General features: G+C 35.7%; 1 protein-coding gene across 8 annotated transcripts in view; it reads right to left on the bottom strand.

The window, feature by feature from the left end:
• The window catches only part of OFD1 (OFD1 centriole and centriolar satellite protein), a 29,720-nt gene that overhangs the window by 11,923 nt on the left and 931 nt on the right, over positions 1-16,866 (bottom strand). For 3 of the 8 annotated variants that reach the window (XR_014956613.1, XM_085584631.1, XM_085584636.1), the window contains exons 3-16: positions 15,413-15,613; positions 14,576-14,644; positions 14,463-14,490; positions 13,585-13,692; positions 12,692-12,828; positions 10,514-10,687; positions 8,476-8,582; positions 7,428-7,547; positions 5,014-5,087; positions 4,262-4,353; positions 3,927-4,116; positions 3,139-3,269; positions 2,661-2,772; positions 587-1,219 (exon numbers count right to left, since the gene is read on the bottom strand). Coding sequence is in view for 7 of the 8 variants with exons in the window: in XM_085584631.1 (XP_085440757.1) it covers positions 587-1,219; positions 2,661-2,772; positions 3,139-3,269; positions 3,927-4,116; positions 4,262-4,353; positions 5,014-5,087; positions 7,428-7,547; positions 8,476-8,582; positions 10,514-10,687; positions 12,692-12,828; positions 13,585-13,692; positions 14,463-14,490; positions 14,576-14,644; positions 15,413-15,613 (2,176 nt within the window). In the remaining variant the exon portion in view is untranslated. Of the gene's footprint in view, positions 1-586; positions 1,220-2,660; positions 2,773-3,138; positions 3,270-3,926; positions 4,117-4,261; positions 4,354-5,013; positions 5,088-7,427; positions 7,548-8,475; positions 8,583-10,513; positions 10,688-12,691; positions 12,829-13,584; positions 13,750-14,462; positions 14,491-14,575; positions 14,645-15,412; positions 15,614-16,866 lie in introns of those variants that run through there. The other 5 variants (XM_077781603.2, XM_077781604.2, XM_085584673.1 and 2 more) reach the window with 4 other exon arrangements.

Here is a 16,866-nt window from a genome sequence, read left to right as displayed (position 1 = left end):
CTAAGCAATTATTAGAAACTGTGATATTAAAGCAAATTATGTTTTTTCAAACTAGGTCCCTCCTCCTTACAATTGCTGAGGAGTATTTTATAAAGATGTCATAGCAAAAAGAACAAACAAAAGGAAATCTGACCCTTTCAGACTGAAAAGCTTGATTTAAGACAAGCCAAAGACATCTTCTGCCACACACTTTAACTACAACAGTTAAATGACAGGCTAGAAATATAGGAGAGTTAAGAAATTACAAATAATGTTCAAAGTAGTTATACTTAATAACAAGTTTTGAATTAAATTCTGTATATCATAAAGTTACAGCTGTAGGGATTTATATTGTGTAGTCTTCTCTTGAAGCTCCCTATAGCATGTTTAACTTCCCTCAACATACTTCTCCAGTACTTGTTTCCAGGAAGAAGCAATACTCCAAGCAGCTGGTATATTCTGTCTCCTGCAAAACCACATCTCCTGATTTCTCATGCACCTTAGCAAATACGAATCAAGTACTACACTGCTACATCTTTGTTCACAGAGCTCAAGAGGAAGAGTAAGTAAAACCCATGACCACACCTCATTAACAACTGTGACTTACCATCTGGAATTTTCTTGTTACCGAGGTCTTTCTTCGGTTTGGAAATGGGAGTAGAAGAAAGGCGCCTGGAAGATGCTCCTCTGTGTGGTGGCGTGAAGGAAGTTTTAATGATATCAACCTGCTCAGTTCTTTTGATGCGTTCCTCACCTCTTGGACTGCTCAGAGGGGAATGTGGGCAGCTGGGATTATCCTCTAGCAGTTCCTGCTGGGTAGTCAAAGGGTGTCTACTAAGAGGACACTGCAGAATTACAGGAGGCTGCATCTTCCTTGGTGTTCTGCTTGCAGCTGCATTCAGCATGACTCTGTGTTGGTAACTCCTGTAGGCTTCTTCCAAGTACTCGGCCTCCTTTTCCAGCTCCTTCACCCTGGCCCGGGCCTGCGCGATGCACTCCAGGTCAGAGTCCGGGGAAGCGCTGCGCGGCCGCAGCTGCCAGCCGGGCCCTGGCACGGCGCTGGCCGGCCCCACCTCGGGCAGGAGCGGCTTCCTCGGGAGCGCGCCCTCCACGTAAACGTCGGGGGGCACCAGCCTGTCCCCAAGGAAGTCGAGGACGGAGCGGTCGACGAGCGACGGCTTTGGGTTCCGATACACCTCATTCTCCAGAGCTAAACGGTAGCAAGAGGAAGTGAGTGACACTAAAGAGAGAGAGGGAAACCCACAGCAAAGCAAAAATAGTAAAACATGGCATTTAAATTCCAATTTGATCAAAATCATTCTACCACGGAATTGGCTTACATTGTGAGAATTTAATAATTTAATTGAAATTGATTTAAATGCATTTTTAATGCAGCTTCAAAGCTACAAATTAGCACTTCTATTTTTAAAATATATAATTCTTTCATGTAAAACCACTGTTAATTTAAAAAACAATATTTTAGAGTACATACTTATGTTTAAGTAAATAAATAAACATGAAAACATTACCACTTTGGACGTGTTATATCTAATAATGCTGGTAAACTCTAAGAAACACAGGGCATGCCACAAGTCTTAACAGTTTCCCTTTATTTAAATAAAAAAATAATTTTGAAGGAAAACAACACAGCACATAGAAAATGTTTTGATTTGTTTTTCATTAAAACTACTCTAAAATTGTCAGTTAAATTGAATGGTTTGGGGCAGTCTGCTTCCATGGACTTGTATGCTTCAACAAGCCCAAAAGACCAATATGATGCTGTATCTTTCAGCAAATTTACAACCTTGTTTTTATTCTACACAAATATTCTTCAATGACTCCATTAACTCTGATGTAAAACAAAAGTTTCTACAGTATTTTCAGTCATTTAATTAAAATATATATTTGCTAGTTTCATATAACAAATTTCCAATTCCAAATGGTACCAATACGTGTACCATAAATATATGTGCAAGCCTAGTGAATAGTATAAAATGTAAAATATTGCATATACTGAACTATGAGACAACACATTGTATGTGTACACATGTAATGTATAACCATTGCAGAACTGAATTCTATATTTTTACATTAAATACACATACTAACCCTTTTATTAATAATACTTGATATTAACAAACTGACAGACAGACATCTTTAAAAGAACATTTCTTCAGCAGACTGAATTTCTTTATGTAAGTGCCCCTGTTTCTAATGCCCATATGAGATAAGTTAAGCATAAGTTAGGCAAAAGTTATTAGACTTGACTAAATCTGTTTAAGAGTTAGACTTAAATTCTGAGGTACAAAATAAAATTTCAAATTGATTATTTTTATTATGAACATTCAAGAATCAAAACACAATAAAACACAAGTTGCCTGCTGGAAAATGTTGTTTATGTTACCAGCAAATATTAATATCCTTATGTTGAGGAAAAACAGACAATAAATATATGCAAATGCTCAGGGAGGAGTATTTTCCTTCCTCCTATAGGTTTGTTTTCTGAGAGAAGGTTGTAAGGAGTCTCCTTTTTAAACTGGGTTTTAAACAGATTTTGATTTTAAAGTTTAAAATCTACTCCCTGGTGATGTGTTAGTTCTACACAACTGCAGTTTTTTTAAGCTTCTGGAACTTCTTACACTTGTCCTTCATAAAGAACTGCTCTCGTGTAAGATACAAACCTGCCTGTGTTTGCTTCACTTGCAGTTTCAGTTCTTCAACCTGCACATTTAACTTCCTGACAGTAGCTTCAGAGTCTAACAGTTGGGCCTTTAACTGGGCACAACGCTCAATCTATAGGAAATCAAGAGAAAAACAAAAACCAGCATAAATTCAAACAAGAAGAATAATCTCAACTGGCTGAATACTTGGTTTTGAAATGTTGTTCAGTTCCAGTCAGACTATATATACCTAGTATCCTACTGAAAGTCAGCACTGACAGTTTGATGACTTAGTAAGACTTGGTAATGTTGGACTGGTTTTGGTAGTTTTTTGATGTGGTGATGTTTTGTTTTCTTTGGAGTTGTACACATAAAAATAAGTACAGTACAAACAATCCTTGTAACTGCATGCCAAATGGCATACATGGACAGATGGGAAATTGTGAAAGAGATGACAGGAAGAAGAAAAAATTCAAATAATTTCAAAATAATAATTTACCTCACTTTGTAGCTGTTTTTCCAACATTTGCTTATGACTTTCAAATTCATCCCGCATCAACTTCTTAGAATGCTCCACTCTCCTCAGCTCCACTTGGCAGGCCAGGTACTCCGCTGAGGGCTGGGACAGCTCTGCCCCAAAAGGGAAACACCAGACACTCAGATGAAGAATAACAAGTGTGCACTTTTCTACACAATAGTCTGTGAACATGTAAAGCTGATTTGATTTTAGGAACATAACAAGGCTTTCTCTAAATAAGTACTTGGAGATCTTTTTCTTCTTCCTTTTACAAAGGACCAAAATCTTTGTTGGTGTAGTCCTTTAAGACCTAGACCCAGACTATCCTACACTAGAAGAAAAATACATATCCTTATCTTTCATAACTGCAACACATCTCTATGTTCCTGTAATCTGAAATGCACATTAGAAATACTTTGTATTTATTACTGTAGTCAGGCAAGCGCTTCAATAATAATGCCAAGTTCTTTTAACATTATTAACCATACTAAAGCAATGGTTAGAAATATTGCACTGCTTTTTTCAGAGGGTGAAAGGGATATCCTTCCAAATTACAGCTACCATTTAATTCAGGATTTCTCCCATATAGACATATAAAAGAAAATAAACTTATGCCAAGGACTGCTCAATTATATGCAAACATTAGCTTGCGCTTCATGCAAACTACTAGCAAACATAATATAAAGAAAGCATTTTAATGAAAATTTACTTCTAAACAAATACTTGTAGAGAAACATAAACAATAAAATAATTAAATCATTCACACTGACTGTCTCGAAGATGCTGGTTCTCACTCCGAGTCTCATCCAACTGTTGCCTAAGAAGTTTATTCTGCACTTGGAGCTCCAATTTCTCCTCCTTTAGCAAAGGATAGTCTGATACCTCTTTCAGCTTTTCTGTCAACAACTGATTCTGTTTATTTACCAACAGAACCTGGGCCTTCACTGACTCCAAGTCCAGCTGCAGACAAAGAACAGTTTAGAAGCTTATGAACTGCTGTACTACTCAACAATTATTTTTATTTCACATTTTCTTTTTTATTTATAATATACCTGAACTGCACCAATTAGAATACAGGCTTCTTTAAATTCATATTTACAATTACCTCAAGCTCTTTGGTGCGAGATACAGCTTGCTTGAGTTCCTCCTTTTTTGAATTAACAGCAATGGCTTCTTCTTGCAAAAACATAGCTTTCTCTGCAGGGAGGATTACAAATGCTGAATTAAAATCAGTAGAGTATTACAGTAAAAAAACTGTATCAGCAGAAAACAGTTTTAAGCTGCTAAGCCCAAAATTCAATTTAAGACATAAACATGACAATGTCATACACACACCTTAAAAATTAACTAAATCATGCTGTATATACAAATGTATACATATGCATATACACATATAGAATTAAGTAAATCAAATTCCTATGCCTGTGATGTATCATTTCTTAAACATCCCTAACTTTAAAGTCTAACCATGTTATCTGTTCTGCTCTCTTCCATGAGCTCCAATTAAACATTTTGTGCACAATAAATGTAGAAACTGGGAACTGTGCCAGGTTACAGTACCAGAGTTCAGTTAAAGCCTGAATGAACCAGTAGGACTTCCAAAGGAAATGGGACACTGAAAAACCAGGAATGCTTTGCAGCCTCTGTGCAAAGCAACAGTTTATGATTCCCACTGCATTCTGAACAGGAACAAGTTGCTGAACTGTCACTGCTGCTGAATGTTACCTGTCCTGATGGCTCTTCTGTCCCTTATAGCACTGAAGACCAGGACTATTCAGGAACAGTAGTGGTTTGGCATATGACAGCATAAGCTCTAGACATAAACAGGTACTTTATCAATCTCAGACAGATGTTTACCTTTATTTTTTTTCTCATCTTCAGTAACTTTATTGGTTCTGGCTATGTATTCTTCTTTTAATTCGAGCTGATATCTAGAAACAAAAAGGATTATGTACTCCCAAAGGATGTGTGTGCATACATGCACAGACATTTGTGCTAATTCCATTCTTTGCCAAACTAAACTATAATCCCACAATCATTTATTAACAAAGTTAACTATCATAGAGCCATCAAAATGATTGGAAAGGGCTCTGTGAATCATCTCATTCAACCACCTCCTCAAAAAGCCAGACTATTGCCACCTGTACAGCAGGGCAGATGTGGCTCTTCCTAGCCAAGTCTTGAAAACCTCAAGGGACATATATTCATCATCTCCCTGGATGACCTGTACCAATGCTGCACTACTCTCACAGTAGATTTGCTCCTTATGTCCGAGCTAAATCTCCCAAGCCACAACTTCCAGCCCCTTCCATATGAACTCAAAGGTCACATTTGAGAGTCCAACTCAAATGGACTATCCTGGCAGACTTGACCAAGCCCTTTCCAGTTTCTTCATGACTTCTTTGAACTGGGGAGCCCAAACCTGAGCATGGCATTCCCAGCATAGCTTTCCCCAGTACCTTCCAAGGGACAGTAAGTTCCCTCAGTCTGCTGGCCATGCTGCTTCTAATCTTACCCATCATACTGTTTTGCCTTATTTGTCAGAGCATGCTGCTGGCTTATAATCAACCTGGCATTCACTGTAACTCATCCACCTCCTCTTCAGAAAGGCAGCCTCTCAGTCAACTCCTTTTTCTCATTTATACAACCTGATAGGGGTTTTCTGCCCCAAACTGAGCTTTGCCATTTTCCTTGTTAAAATTCCTAAGATTTGCACTGGCACAATTCCCAACCTTGTCAAAATCTGCCTGAACTGAAACTCTGTCATTCACTGTGGAAATTATTCCTCTTAATTAAGCCTCATGTTCAAAGCTGAGGATGCCCTGTGCCCATATCCAGATGAATGTGTTGGACAATAACAGCCCCAGAACTGGTCACAGAGATTCTCTGCACACCACCAGTCACCAGCCAGACACTGAGCACTGTCCAGCACATATTCACAGCCCAGTAGTTATCCAACAGTGCCATTCCACTGAACTGGAATTTACAGGAGCTAAGAAAGCTCAGCATTCTACATGACTGGGACGTAATTATACATGGTTTCAGATATAGCCAAATTCCATGCTCCTATACTTCTGCAAATGGTCCAGACCACTCAGATCCTTCTCCCAAAAATGGCATTTAATGTTTATTGCAAAAATAAAATGACTGATTTGCTAGCAAGCATCACTACTTTTGCATAAGAAACAGTAGTTCTTTAATACTTTTCATTAATGATTTGGGACAAAAGGACATGAATTTTGTCTTCCTGAGCACCTGCAACATGCCTTAAAATATTTTGTATGTTGATAAAATAAGCAAAGCAGCAGTTTATCCTTAAAATACTTTGCTTCTCCTCCTGTACTGAAAGGATGTTGCAACCATTATTTGTAGCTAGCTGTGAGTCAATTAATTGCATTTCACTGTTCTCTAACAAAATCATCAAATGCTGAGGGATTATTTTTACCAGAACCTACTATCAACATTTTTGCTCTTTAATTTAAAGACCTAAAACCACAGATAATACTGCTCACTGGCTTGCAATAAAAAGTAATGATTTATCAGTCACTTGCTTCAGCTGCCTAACTGAGACAGGTTCATGACATGCCAAGAGCTCTTGTCTGCACTGAAGTATCGAGGAGCCCTTCGAGTGACCAAGGTACTACAAGGAAGTACAATAGCAAAGTTAGGATATACCCACAGCAACACTCCAAAAGAAATCACAGAGGACTGCCAATTCCTTAAAACCAGTTTCAAACAGAAGGTAACCAATAAGAGGGAGATCCATATCACAGAATCTCTCTTCAAAACTGGGAAGGGGTGAAAGTAAGAGCCAGTTCATCTGTATAATGGACTAGTATGTCTCTCACTCCTTTTCCAAGGGAACATCTCTTTAATGCTGATTTCCCCTTCATGCCTATTCTGCATTCATAAAATGCTCAGTTCTTTTAACTGTGGTCAAAGGAAGTAATTAATACTGCTTCAGATCCTCTTGTCTAAATATACAAGCTAATGTCAGATGTCTTTTCCAGATACTGACACAGAATTTAAACTACAACAATAATATAACCTATAATCAAAATAAAATTATTTTCTACAATAATAGAATTATTTTATATAGTACCAGCAAATAGCTAGCAGTAATGCAAAAGTTTCAACCTCACTAAAACAAAAAATGTAAACGCACATTTTCAAGTCTTTGCTTTGCTACGCTTTTCAAAATAAATCCTATAGAATTTATTATTCTGTTTTCATAGGAAATATTATGTGTCCAAAAAGAGAAAAAAAATTACTTTAAGAGTTCTGTCTTCAGCTTTTGGTCATATGTCTCCTCTATGTTCTTCACAGCAACCTCACGACGTCGAAGTGCATCTTCTATAGCTTTATTTTTCTCCTCCTGAACTTTCTGGGTGCTGAAACATCCAGAAATACAAGACAATGACCAGTTATAAAGTCAAAGTTTCAGACTGGGATTCTGTTTCTTTTTCACAGTAACATTTATAGACATCAAAGGGCAAGGTGCTTGTTTTGAATACTGTTGCAATTTGAAATCATAATCAGACTCTGTCATTGTAGTTCATTAAGAACATGGTGATGTGACACAAACTAAATTGCTCTATTTAAAATTCAGTACCAATCAATTATGCAGCTATCCCAGGTTAACCCTGGCTCTGTTTCCCACACTAAACACACTTCAGAAGAAAGAGCTGAATAGCTAGAATAGCTGAGCATGCTATTCTATCAGCACCCTCTACTGGGTTGATAAAAATCCTGAAGTTTTTGTTAGCAGGATACTCATTTCACTACAAAAAACAGATGGCAATGTAACAACATTAAGTAGTATTGAAAGTTTAGCCAAAGATGGATTACTTACTTTTTTTATTTAACTAAAGAAAATGGATCTTATTAAGGACAAATAATAATAAAAAAAAAATTCAACCCCAAAATATAGGGCTAGTAGGCAAAATATTAATGCGCATATCTCATCTGTGTTAGGGTTACATACTGTGCTGTCTGGAGGTTGGGTTTTTTTAATTTAAGCACTTTTAATTTAAGCACTTAAATTTAATTTAAACATGCTTAAATTAAAAATAATAAACATCTGTTTCCTTGCCTGCAAAGCAATGTTGAACTGTTTTGGTTGGATGAGGTGGAATACAAAAAAAACAGAATCATCTTTTTGTATGGGGTATCCCTGCTAATAGAGACAGTATACAATACTGTTCAAAATGTAAAATTCTGGGATATATTATCTATTTCAACATCACAGAAGCAGAAACATCTTAAGGCAAGTTTTGCAGAAGCATCATTTAGCATTGTACATATCCTTCAGCAACTTACATTTCAAATGCCTCCATCCTTTGCTTCAGTTCTGCCTCTCTGGTCCTTACGGCTTCAATATCTTTCAACAGACTTTGTCTCTGAGCATACACTTCCTTTGCTTCTATCTGAATCACAAAACATTATCCTTAGTTTTACTTCACTGTAAAATTCCATTTACTGTTTAACACACTCAAACTTTGAAGGATCTTCTCCCATAAATACTATTTATGTAGTCATTATATGAAATAACATCTGGAATCAATTTTGAGTATGTTTTTTTAATTCCCTTTCTACTTTCAGTCAGAGTAAAAATGTTTTAGATGGAGTCACTTCCGCCTACCCATAAACATCCTTCCTTTGAAAAATTGCACTGATTAAAACTGAAGTCGAAGGAAATTTTTTTTTTTAAATTGCAGAATAAACATGCTCAAACACTTGACTTTTTTAAAATAAACAAGTTTTGTATGTTCTTCACAAAAATGTAGTTGAAAAAACAAATACCAAAACCCACTGATAAAACATGACTTAAAACTAAAACTGAGTAAAGCAACAGCCTTTCAGATTTTGCAGTTTAATTTACAGAACTCATAAAAAAGTGTAACCGGGACTGTCCAAGTGCTGAACATATTAACACCAAAATCCACATATCTTCCGCTTAATAAAAATGGCTTTTTTTTGCCCTTAAGCACAAAAGGCATTATTTCTCTCTCAAAAAAAAACCCAAAAAAAACCCTCAAAAAACAAAAAAACAAACTCTAAGAAGAAAATTATGGTTTTGCCATATGGACCCCTGTATTAACTTTGAAAGCCACATGCATTTGACAGTGCTGACAGATTTAGCTGCTGTTCCTGGTACACAAAATAGACCAGTTTCTCAAGCTACATTTCCTAGACATAAAGCCATCATAGCGAAGGGTTAAGTGACCAGACATCTTTCATGTAAATATACCTGAACTCTGTTTAAAGAATCCCCAGGTAAATGAAACAAAGTTCTCAGTGAGTGCAGAAGCTGACAACAGAAATCAAATATTTATACACAATACTTGATTGTTGATCTAGTCATTGGTAGGGTGAATTACTGAATTGGTAGGGTAAATTACTGAATTTATTTCATGCCCACAGAAGAAGACTGATAGCATAACATAGATGTTTTCTTGTCAGCTTCAAAGTACATAACCATGAAATAAATTCATGGCATGGTGATAAAATGTTTAATATTATAGTTATATAGAGACCTACACAACTGCTTTGTTAACCAATACCACATGTTCTCAGGGAAAAAAACCAAACCAAACAAACCATAATGCCACCACACCAAAGCAAAAATACAGTTAGCATTTGTGAATGCCTATTATTTGGATATGAAGGTCTACTGCAGATAGCAGGGAGGTGGCAAGGTAACCAGGCAAGGGAAGAGCAAACAAACTACTCTTTCAGAAGCTGAGAAGTAACAGCTTGAGATCGGGATAAGCAGCTGAGAACTGCACAGGAATTATTGTGTACTGTAGTAACAGTTATTACCCGGGCAAAAAAAAGCCTAGAGGAGTAACTCATCAACACAAAAGTGTTCAAAAAAATGAAATGAGATGCTAGCTTACAGGAAAGATGGTGGTTATTCATAACATTCAATATATAAAAACAAACAGAAACAGCATATCTGTACCATATGAGCTATTTATTCAATTTAGGTTAGAGTCTTCTGAGCAGCTAAAAGAACTTAAGAATGTAACTAAAAGCTATGTTCAACTTTCTGTGAAAAAAACCCCAGTGATCTGAATTCAGCAAAATTATTAAAACAGATTTAAAAGTATTTATTACATTTCCATCCCAGCTTGCAGAACTGTTCCTTTTCTAGTCATGTCTACTTAGATGTTTAACTATATTCATTCTTGCAGCTGCTAAGTGCATTCCCCTATTTATAAGAAGAAATGTGAATTCTAAGTCTTCCCTAACCAGCCAAGATCTGAAGGTAAATCTCCCAAAGATAAAAGAACAGTCTAACCAACTCACTGAATCATTTTGCAATAGATTAAGAAAAAAATATTTGGAACTTTACCTCTTGTTGCCTTTGAAGCCTCTCAATAGCATTCTTCTCACGAGAGATCAAGGCTTCCGACTTTGCTTGATGTGTCTTCTCTAACTCATGGCGCAGCTCAGAGATTTCTTTTTGGGTCTGTGCTTTCTCCTCCATTTTAATCTTTGCTATTTCAACTTCTTTAAAATGTTCAAGCTTTTACATAAAGGAGGAACAGAGATAAATAGGGCCATCTTCAAATCAAAAAAGACAATTCCTCCTAAGACAATTCAAAATTTCACTTTGAAATCCATGCTAGGAAATGATAAATTGATAACAAATAATTACTGTGATAGAAGTATCTTACCAACACATACTATCTGCACATCTCACAAAGTTTTCATGTGTTTATCTGGTAGCCCAAAGCAGATCTTACACAAAACTGTCAGCTTTAGACAAGAGCAGAACAGAAGCCTATGAAGAAAAATGCACTGCAGGAGTCATACTCTCCTTGGAGTTAAGGAATGGCCACAGTCTTTTACTCCTCTTCCAACAGTCTTTATTTTTGTCCCTTTCCCAAACAACCAGTTTTGACTAGTGATTCAAGAAATGTCAGAAACAGACCCACCCTGAATTGCTTAGAAACCACAGTAATTCACCTGAACACAGAAGAAATGCCAGAAATGTAAAAAAATGCAAAACACGTAACTTCATCTGAAGAGGTTTACAAAGAAGTCCCAATTCACTAACTTCTAAGCACAAAAAAAAAAAGGAAATGCACATAAACAGGAAAGTACAAATCTTGCAACAGCACAGAAGAATCATTTCGGAACATGACTCCATAAAGTGTGTGAAGGACAATATATATGAAAACAAATGGGATTGTGAAGAATTGCAATAAAAATTTGGAAGAAAATTGAAAGCAAGCACACAAGATAAAAAATGTGAGGAAAAACTGAACAAAAGAATCAAAAGAGAATGACAGAAAAATTGTGAGAAAAGATTGAAGAGTGGAAAAGGCACAGTAGGAATGTCTGATCAAGCAACTCAGGTCTGTGGGCACAAATTTTGTGGAAAAGAAATAGTGAGACAATACGGCATCACTTGTATATATACAAATTTCATTAGAAATGTCTTACAATAATTTACATAATGTTGCTAAGATATTAATGTAAAGCTAAGTGAATTTAGACAAGCTTCCCATCTCCTGTTTTACAACTGGTTTGCTTAAACTGGTAAAAACTTAATAACACACAAATTGACATGCTTTACACATTAAAAAAGAGCCAGTTGGGGAATAAAGACAGAATGAAGGTAAAAGAGAGGTTTAACTCTCCATCTTTCTACTTGTCTGGCTAAGTACAAGATGACTACACTGAGTGCCTTTAAAAGTGTGTGGAAGAATTCTGATTATTAGATTATTATTTTTATATCCCAAGGAATGGTTGATCTTGACAGAAATTAATGAAAAATATATTGAAATGAAATACAGCTGACTTACTTTTTTCTACCTAAATAAACTGATGATCTTGACCAAAATTTATGGAAAAGAAAAAATATGTATTTAAAAAAAAAATGCAGAAAATTCCCTCTGCTCCATTTTTTAGACAGAAGGATTATCAAAGGATTATGTGACAAAATTTTAATCTTATTTCCAAAATGAAGGAAAATTCTCTAGAAGAGCTGTCTTCAATTACAGGAAGAAAAAAGGTTAGAAATTATTCATAATACTGTCTTATGACTTTAGTGTTTCTGGGCAATGTTTTGAAATAGAATGCAAATTCTCATCAGTATTAAAAATTAATTATCTGTCAAGCTACATAACAATAATTCACACCTCTCAGTTGCTATGCACCATACTGAAATTCAAGCATCAAAATCTTAACTGGGAAGGAAAATTAAAATTGTGGTATAAACATTTCTCCATAAAACAAAATAATCAAATAGCAGATAAAATGTACGAAATTAAGACAACCAGAGTAAGCAAATGTTACAAATCAACATCACAATAAAAAGCTTAACATTCTGTGCACATTAACAAAAATGGGGGATGACAAATATACATGCTATATCATCAAATTAACAACAGATAGTGGATTAATTTAGACTTCTCTGCTTGTTGTAACTACTAGATTTTTTTCATTTTGCCTTAAGTATGAAAAGTTTACAATGTGTAAAGTCAAAATTAATGTCTCCCTCAAATTCATAAACCAGTTATACCTTTTGATGCATTTCTTCGTGAAGCTGCTTCTCTATTTCTTTTCTATATTCATTAAGTTTTACTTCTAAAGATTCATATTTCTGATGCAGAGGATAGGAGTCCGCAAACTGTTCATCAATCAGCTGAAGCTTCTCAGCTATAAAAAAGCAACACATCCATCATAATTTAAAAACATTCACTGCAGTTACCTTACCAAAGACTGCAGGAACCTCACTCTGCAGGAGATTCCTCAGCTTATTCAAGCAGCACTATCCTAGAAAGATGTGTGTGGCACAAAAGTAGAGGCAGCACAGAAATGCCATTTACAGGCATATGCATATATATATATATATAAACACAACATAAACATAGGAGGTGGCACTTGGCTGTTTAGGCACTATTTGTAGTATTACATAGTCATTCCTCCTCTTTACCACAGGTGGACAAGAATGTCCTTTTGTATGCAACTTGTAGCTTTTTTTTATTAATCTATTAATTGTACAACCTTTAGATTTTTTTTATTAATACATTAAAAATAGCATGCATATTATACATTCAAGAAGTCCCAGTCTATGCCTAACTTGCTCACAGAAAGAGGGAACGCATTTACAATTCTGTTCTCCAGAACACATTCCAACACATAACATTTAAATTCCATTTGTCATAGGTCTTAGCTAAATGCCTAAGGAAACACACAAGTGATTTAAAAATAAATCCTATCCTGATTGTGTCTTATTATAAGAAAATTTAGAAATTCCATGTTCTAGTGACAGACATGACCTTTACTCATTGCAACTTTAGGTTGCATTTGAGTAAGTAACAAAATAACACCATTCATGCAATATATATAAAGCCATACCATATACCAGTATGAAAATATCTGGGAAGACTTGCTTGCACAGGCTGCACTTACCAAGAGACTCTCTATAAGGAGGCACTGAGGTGGTCTGAGTTTCTGTGTTGTGAGTTTCCCTGTTTAGATGATGTTCGGTAAGTCCAATTAAAATTTGCATAAGGAAACCTAGCAAGCCCCAATAGATTAATTAGTTCTGATTTCATACCTCAATGGAATTTTAGCCTGTAATTGACAAAGCAACTTTCAATGTACAAGAAAAGAATAAGTATTTCACTAAAAATCAATACTAGTGAACAATTATGGTTTTATTATAAGCATAATCCAGTCCATCTCAGTCAGCAAAACCTGTCCTTTTGCAACTTTTCCTCTCATCCATGTCTCTTGACTCCCAAGGTCAGTTGAGAGCATAGATTATTAATACTTAATTATGAGGCCTTTAAGCAACAGGGGGTTTTGAAGATCAGGCTCCTTTATGTTATACAGTATAGCTAGGTTTTGTTTTGCAGATATAAGAATTAGTTCTTATATAATACAATGGAAAATCAATTAAATCTGTAACTAGTTTTTGAACTATATTTTGAAAGCTAATTCAGTGTTATAAAGACAACCCAAAACTTGAGTTTTCCAAAGTTAGTATGAAAAGCCTCCAAAAAGCATTATATGTAATACCTGATTACAGATTTTTCTCATATTTCTAATGTACAAGTCATTTATTTTATAAGTAAATGTCAACAGTTAATCCACAAATATGAGCTGGATAATCCTGAATATAACATTAATCATCCTGATGTACTGCAAGTTTCAAAATCCAAATATATCCAAATTACTCCATACCCACACACATTTAAGAAATCTGCTTTTTTGTTGCTCACATCTTAATAAAAATGAAGCTAACATAAAAATCCCTGTCTGCATTGCATGCAAAAATTTTGTACCTTTATTTGCCTTCTGAGTTCCTGAAGTCTGTAAGAAAGAAAAGAAGTTTTAGCCAGTCTATTTTCATCACCACTGTAATTCAAGCTTATTTTCAAAATCAAAATAACTTTACCAATGATTTGTAAAGACTGGATTCTGGATTTATCCTCATTAATTGAAGAAGATCTTGCACAGTCCACAGCTGTGGGGAGAAAGATCCATTAGAAAACCTTAACAAATTCAAAATCATTTCAAATATGCAAATGGAAGTATTTCACAGTTATAAATGTTTTCCATTTGCGAAAGATCTATTTATTCCCTGTAAAATAAGTTTCAGAGGCCTGCTGTTCTACATTTATTTATCTTCACTACTTCAGACATACAGCAGCCAGCATGCAGCTTCATCATTAGCTGAAGCTGTGAAGAGTTTTGTTCTTTGCCTACCATCAATATGTGCTTGCTACTTTCCTTCTCAGTTTTCTTGATTTACCATCCAAATCAGATGAGCTCACTAATCCAAATGATTATTAACTACTGACCAGGTCAAAAAATTAATTTTAAGTTAAAAACAACTTCACCCTATCACACTTACAGAGAAGCAAAGGGAAGGCAAGGACCACCCTTTTCAGCCACACTTTGTAGTTAGAGAACAGCTTGAACTGACCAGGAACCACATTTTCAGGGAATTTAATGGCCAAACAAACTTTTATCAGGTTCAGTTCCCAAGTGCTCTGCCACACAGACAGACTGTGGCTGCACCTCTCCAGAACAGCATCACTAGCTTATTGCCAGTTTCAGGTATTCATGAAAATGACCCTGAATGACAGAATGTTTTGTGGAGATGATCAGAAGCTGTACTTATGTTTGTATTTCCTATCACAAAAAATGATCTTTTCAATTGTTAGAATATGACAACCTCCGGAGACCAAAGCTCCTAGACATCGTGGAATAGGCAAAATATTGAACTTACCTTCTTCTTTTCTAATCCACTTTCTGGAAAGAACACAGAAAGTGAATACTCATAGCCACATCTCTCTAGATGATCTGCCACCAAACTGTTAGAAGCAGTGATCAAAAGTGAACTGTCTTCACTTGGAACCATCTGTGGCTGAAGCTCTCCACTCAAAATTGGGTGCATTAGCTCATGGATTAGCTGGTTTCGGAGCTGTGTCTGACACAAATAAAGAAAACCTCATTGTATTATCAGTTTACATGTGATTCAATGAGAGTTTTAAGTTTTCAAAATCCACAGGGAGCCTCATTTTACTTGTACAACCTACAAACAGAACAGGACAGACTAATTCTGGCAAAATCTGGAAGGGCACTATGAACATCCTGCCCTTCTTCAAAACCCTCTAATGGTAGATACAATGACCTCTGACTTTCCCTCAAAATGTATCAAATGTACCAAGGACTAAAAAGAAGTTCCCAGTCAAGAGCTCACATAAACACCACTCTTGTACCATCATTTTCACATCACTGCTTTCCTGTTTACCCTCCCTTTGGCTTAAATAAAGCCCTCCTGATGTAGGTCTCAGGTGTTCTTGGAACCCTCACTGGTCCTCTTTTGAGTCGCATATCAAAAAGCTGCTCATGCCATCACAAAAGTAAGCGGCAAAATAAACAAAAAAATTAATGTCATAAATATCAATTATTTTGTAGGGAAGCAAAAGAGTACTAACCAAAGAGACCTACAGGCACCAATAATAATTAAATGACATTTTAAAATTATTTATTTGCATTCTGTGAGTTACAATGGGGGGGGAAAGTAACCTAAAATCAGACCTCCCTTCTATAAAAGGAAGACAGAATTCTTTTCATTATACAGTTATTCAAATTGTTAATATGAATTGTTTATAGGAAAAATCATGGCACAAGCAGTGTTTTAAGCTTTCAACAGCAGGTATGCAACAGTGACACAACTGAATAAAAAGATGGTGTGCTACCAAAAATGTGACAAAATAATTGCCAAAGCTTAACAAAGCCAGATCATCAGACTAGCCTGATATTTTAGCATGGTTTTCAAGAGAAATTAGGCTGACAACAAAATTACAGAACTACAGAATATTTTGAGTTGGAAAGGATCATTGAGTTCAACTCTCAAACACAACAGAAAAAGCCCATTTTCCCAATTAATTTCTGAACTTGTCCAGTTTTAACCAACTTTAACACGTCATGTTGCCTCAAAAACAACCAAGAACAGTGACCTCTTATACATCTTGTGGCAAAGTAAAGGTGGAAAGCACAGGGCTGAATTCCTATCCCTAGTACAAAAAAGGAAGGCAGAAATAACTGTCTAGACAAGTTAAACAAAGCAGAAAAATGGACTTAAACAGGAAGTAATCTGCTAGAATATTAGTGAAGTCAAATGAGAAATGGTTCTAGCATTGCAAGCTTGGTATGGAAATCAGTAATCCAAAAACA

This window comes from Lonchura striata, chromosome 1 (assembly GCF_050655825.1).
Source record: "Lonchura striata isolate lonStrDom1 chromosome 1, ASM5065582v1, whole genome shotgun sequence".
Classification (NCBI taxonomy): Eukaryota; Metazoa; Chordata; class Aves; order Passeriformes; family Estrildidae; genus Lonchura; species Lonchura striata.
This window is presented reverse-complemented; position numbering and strand designations above follow the sequence as displayed.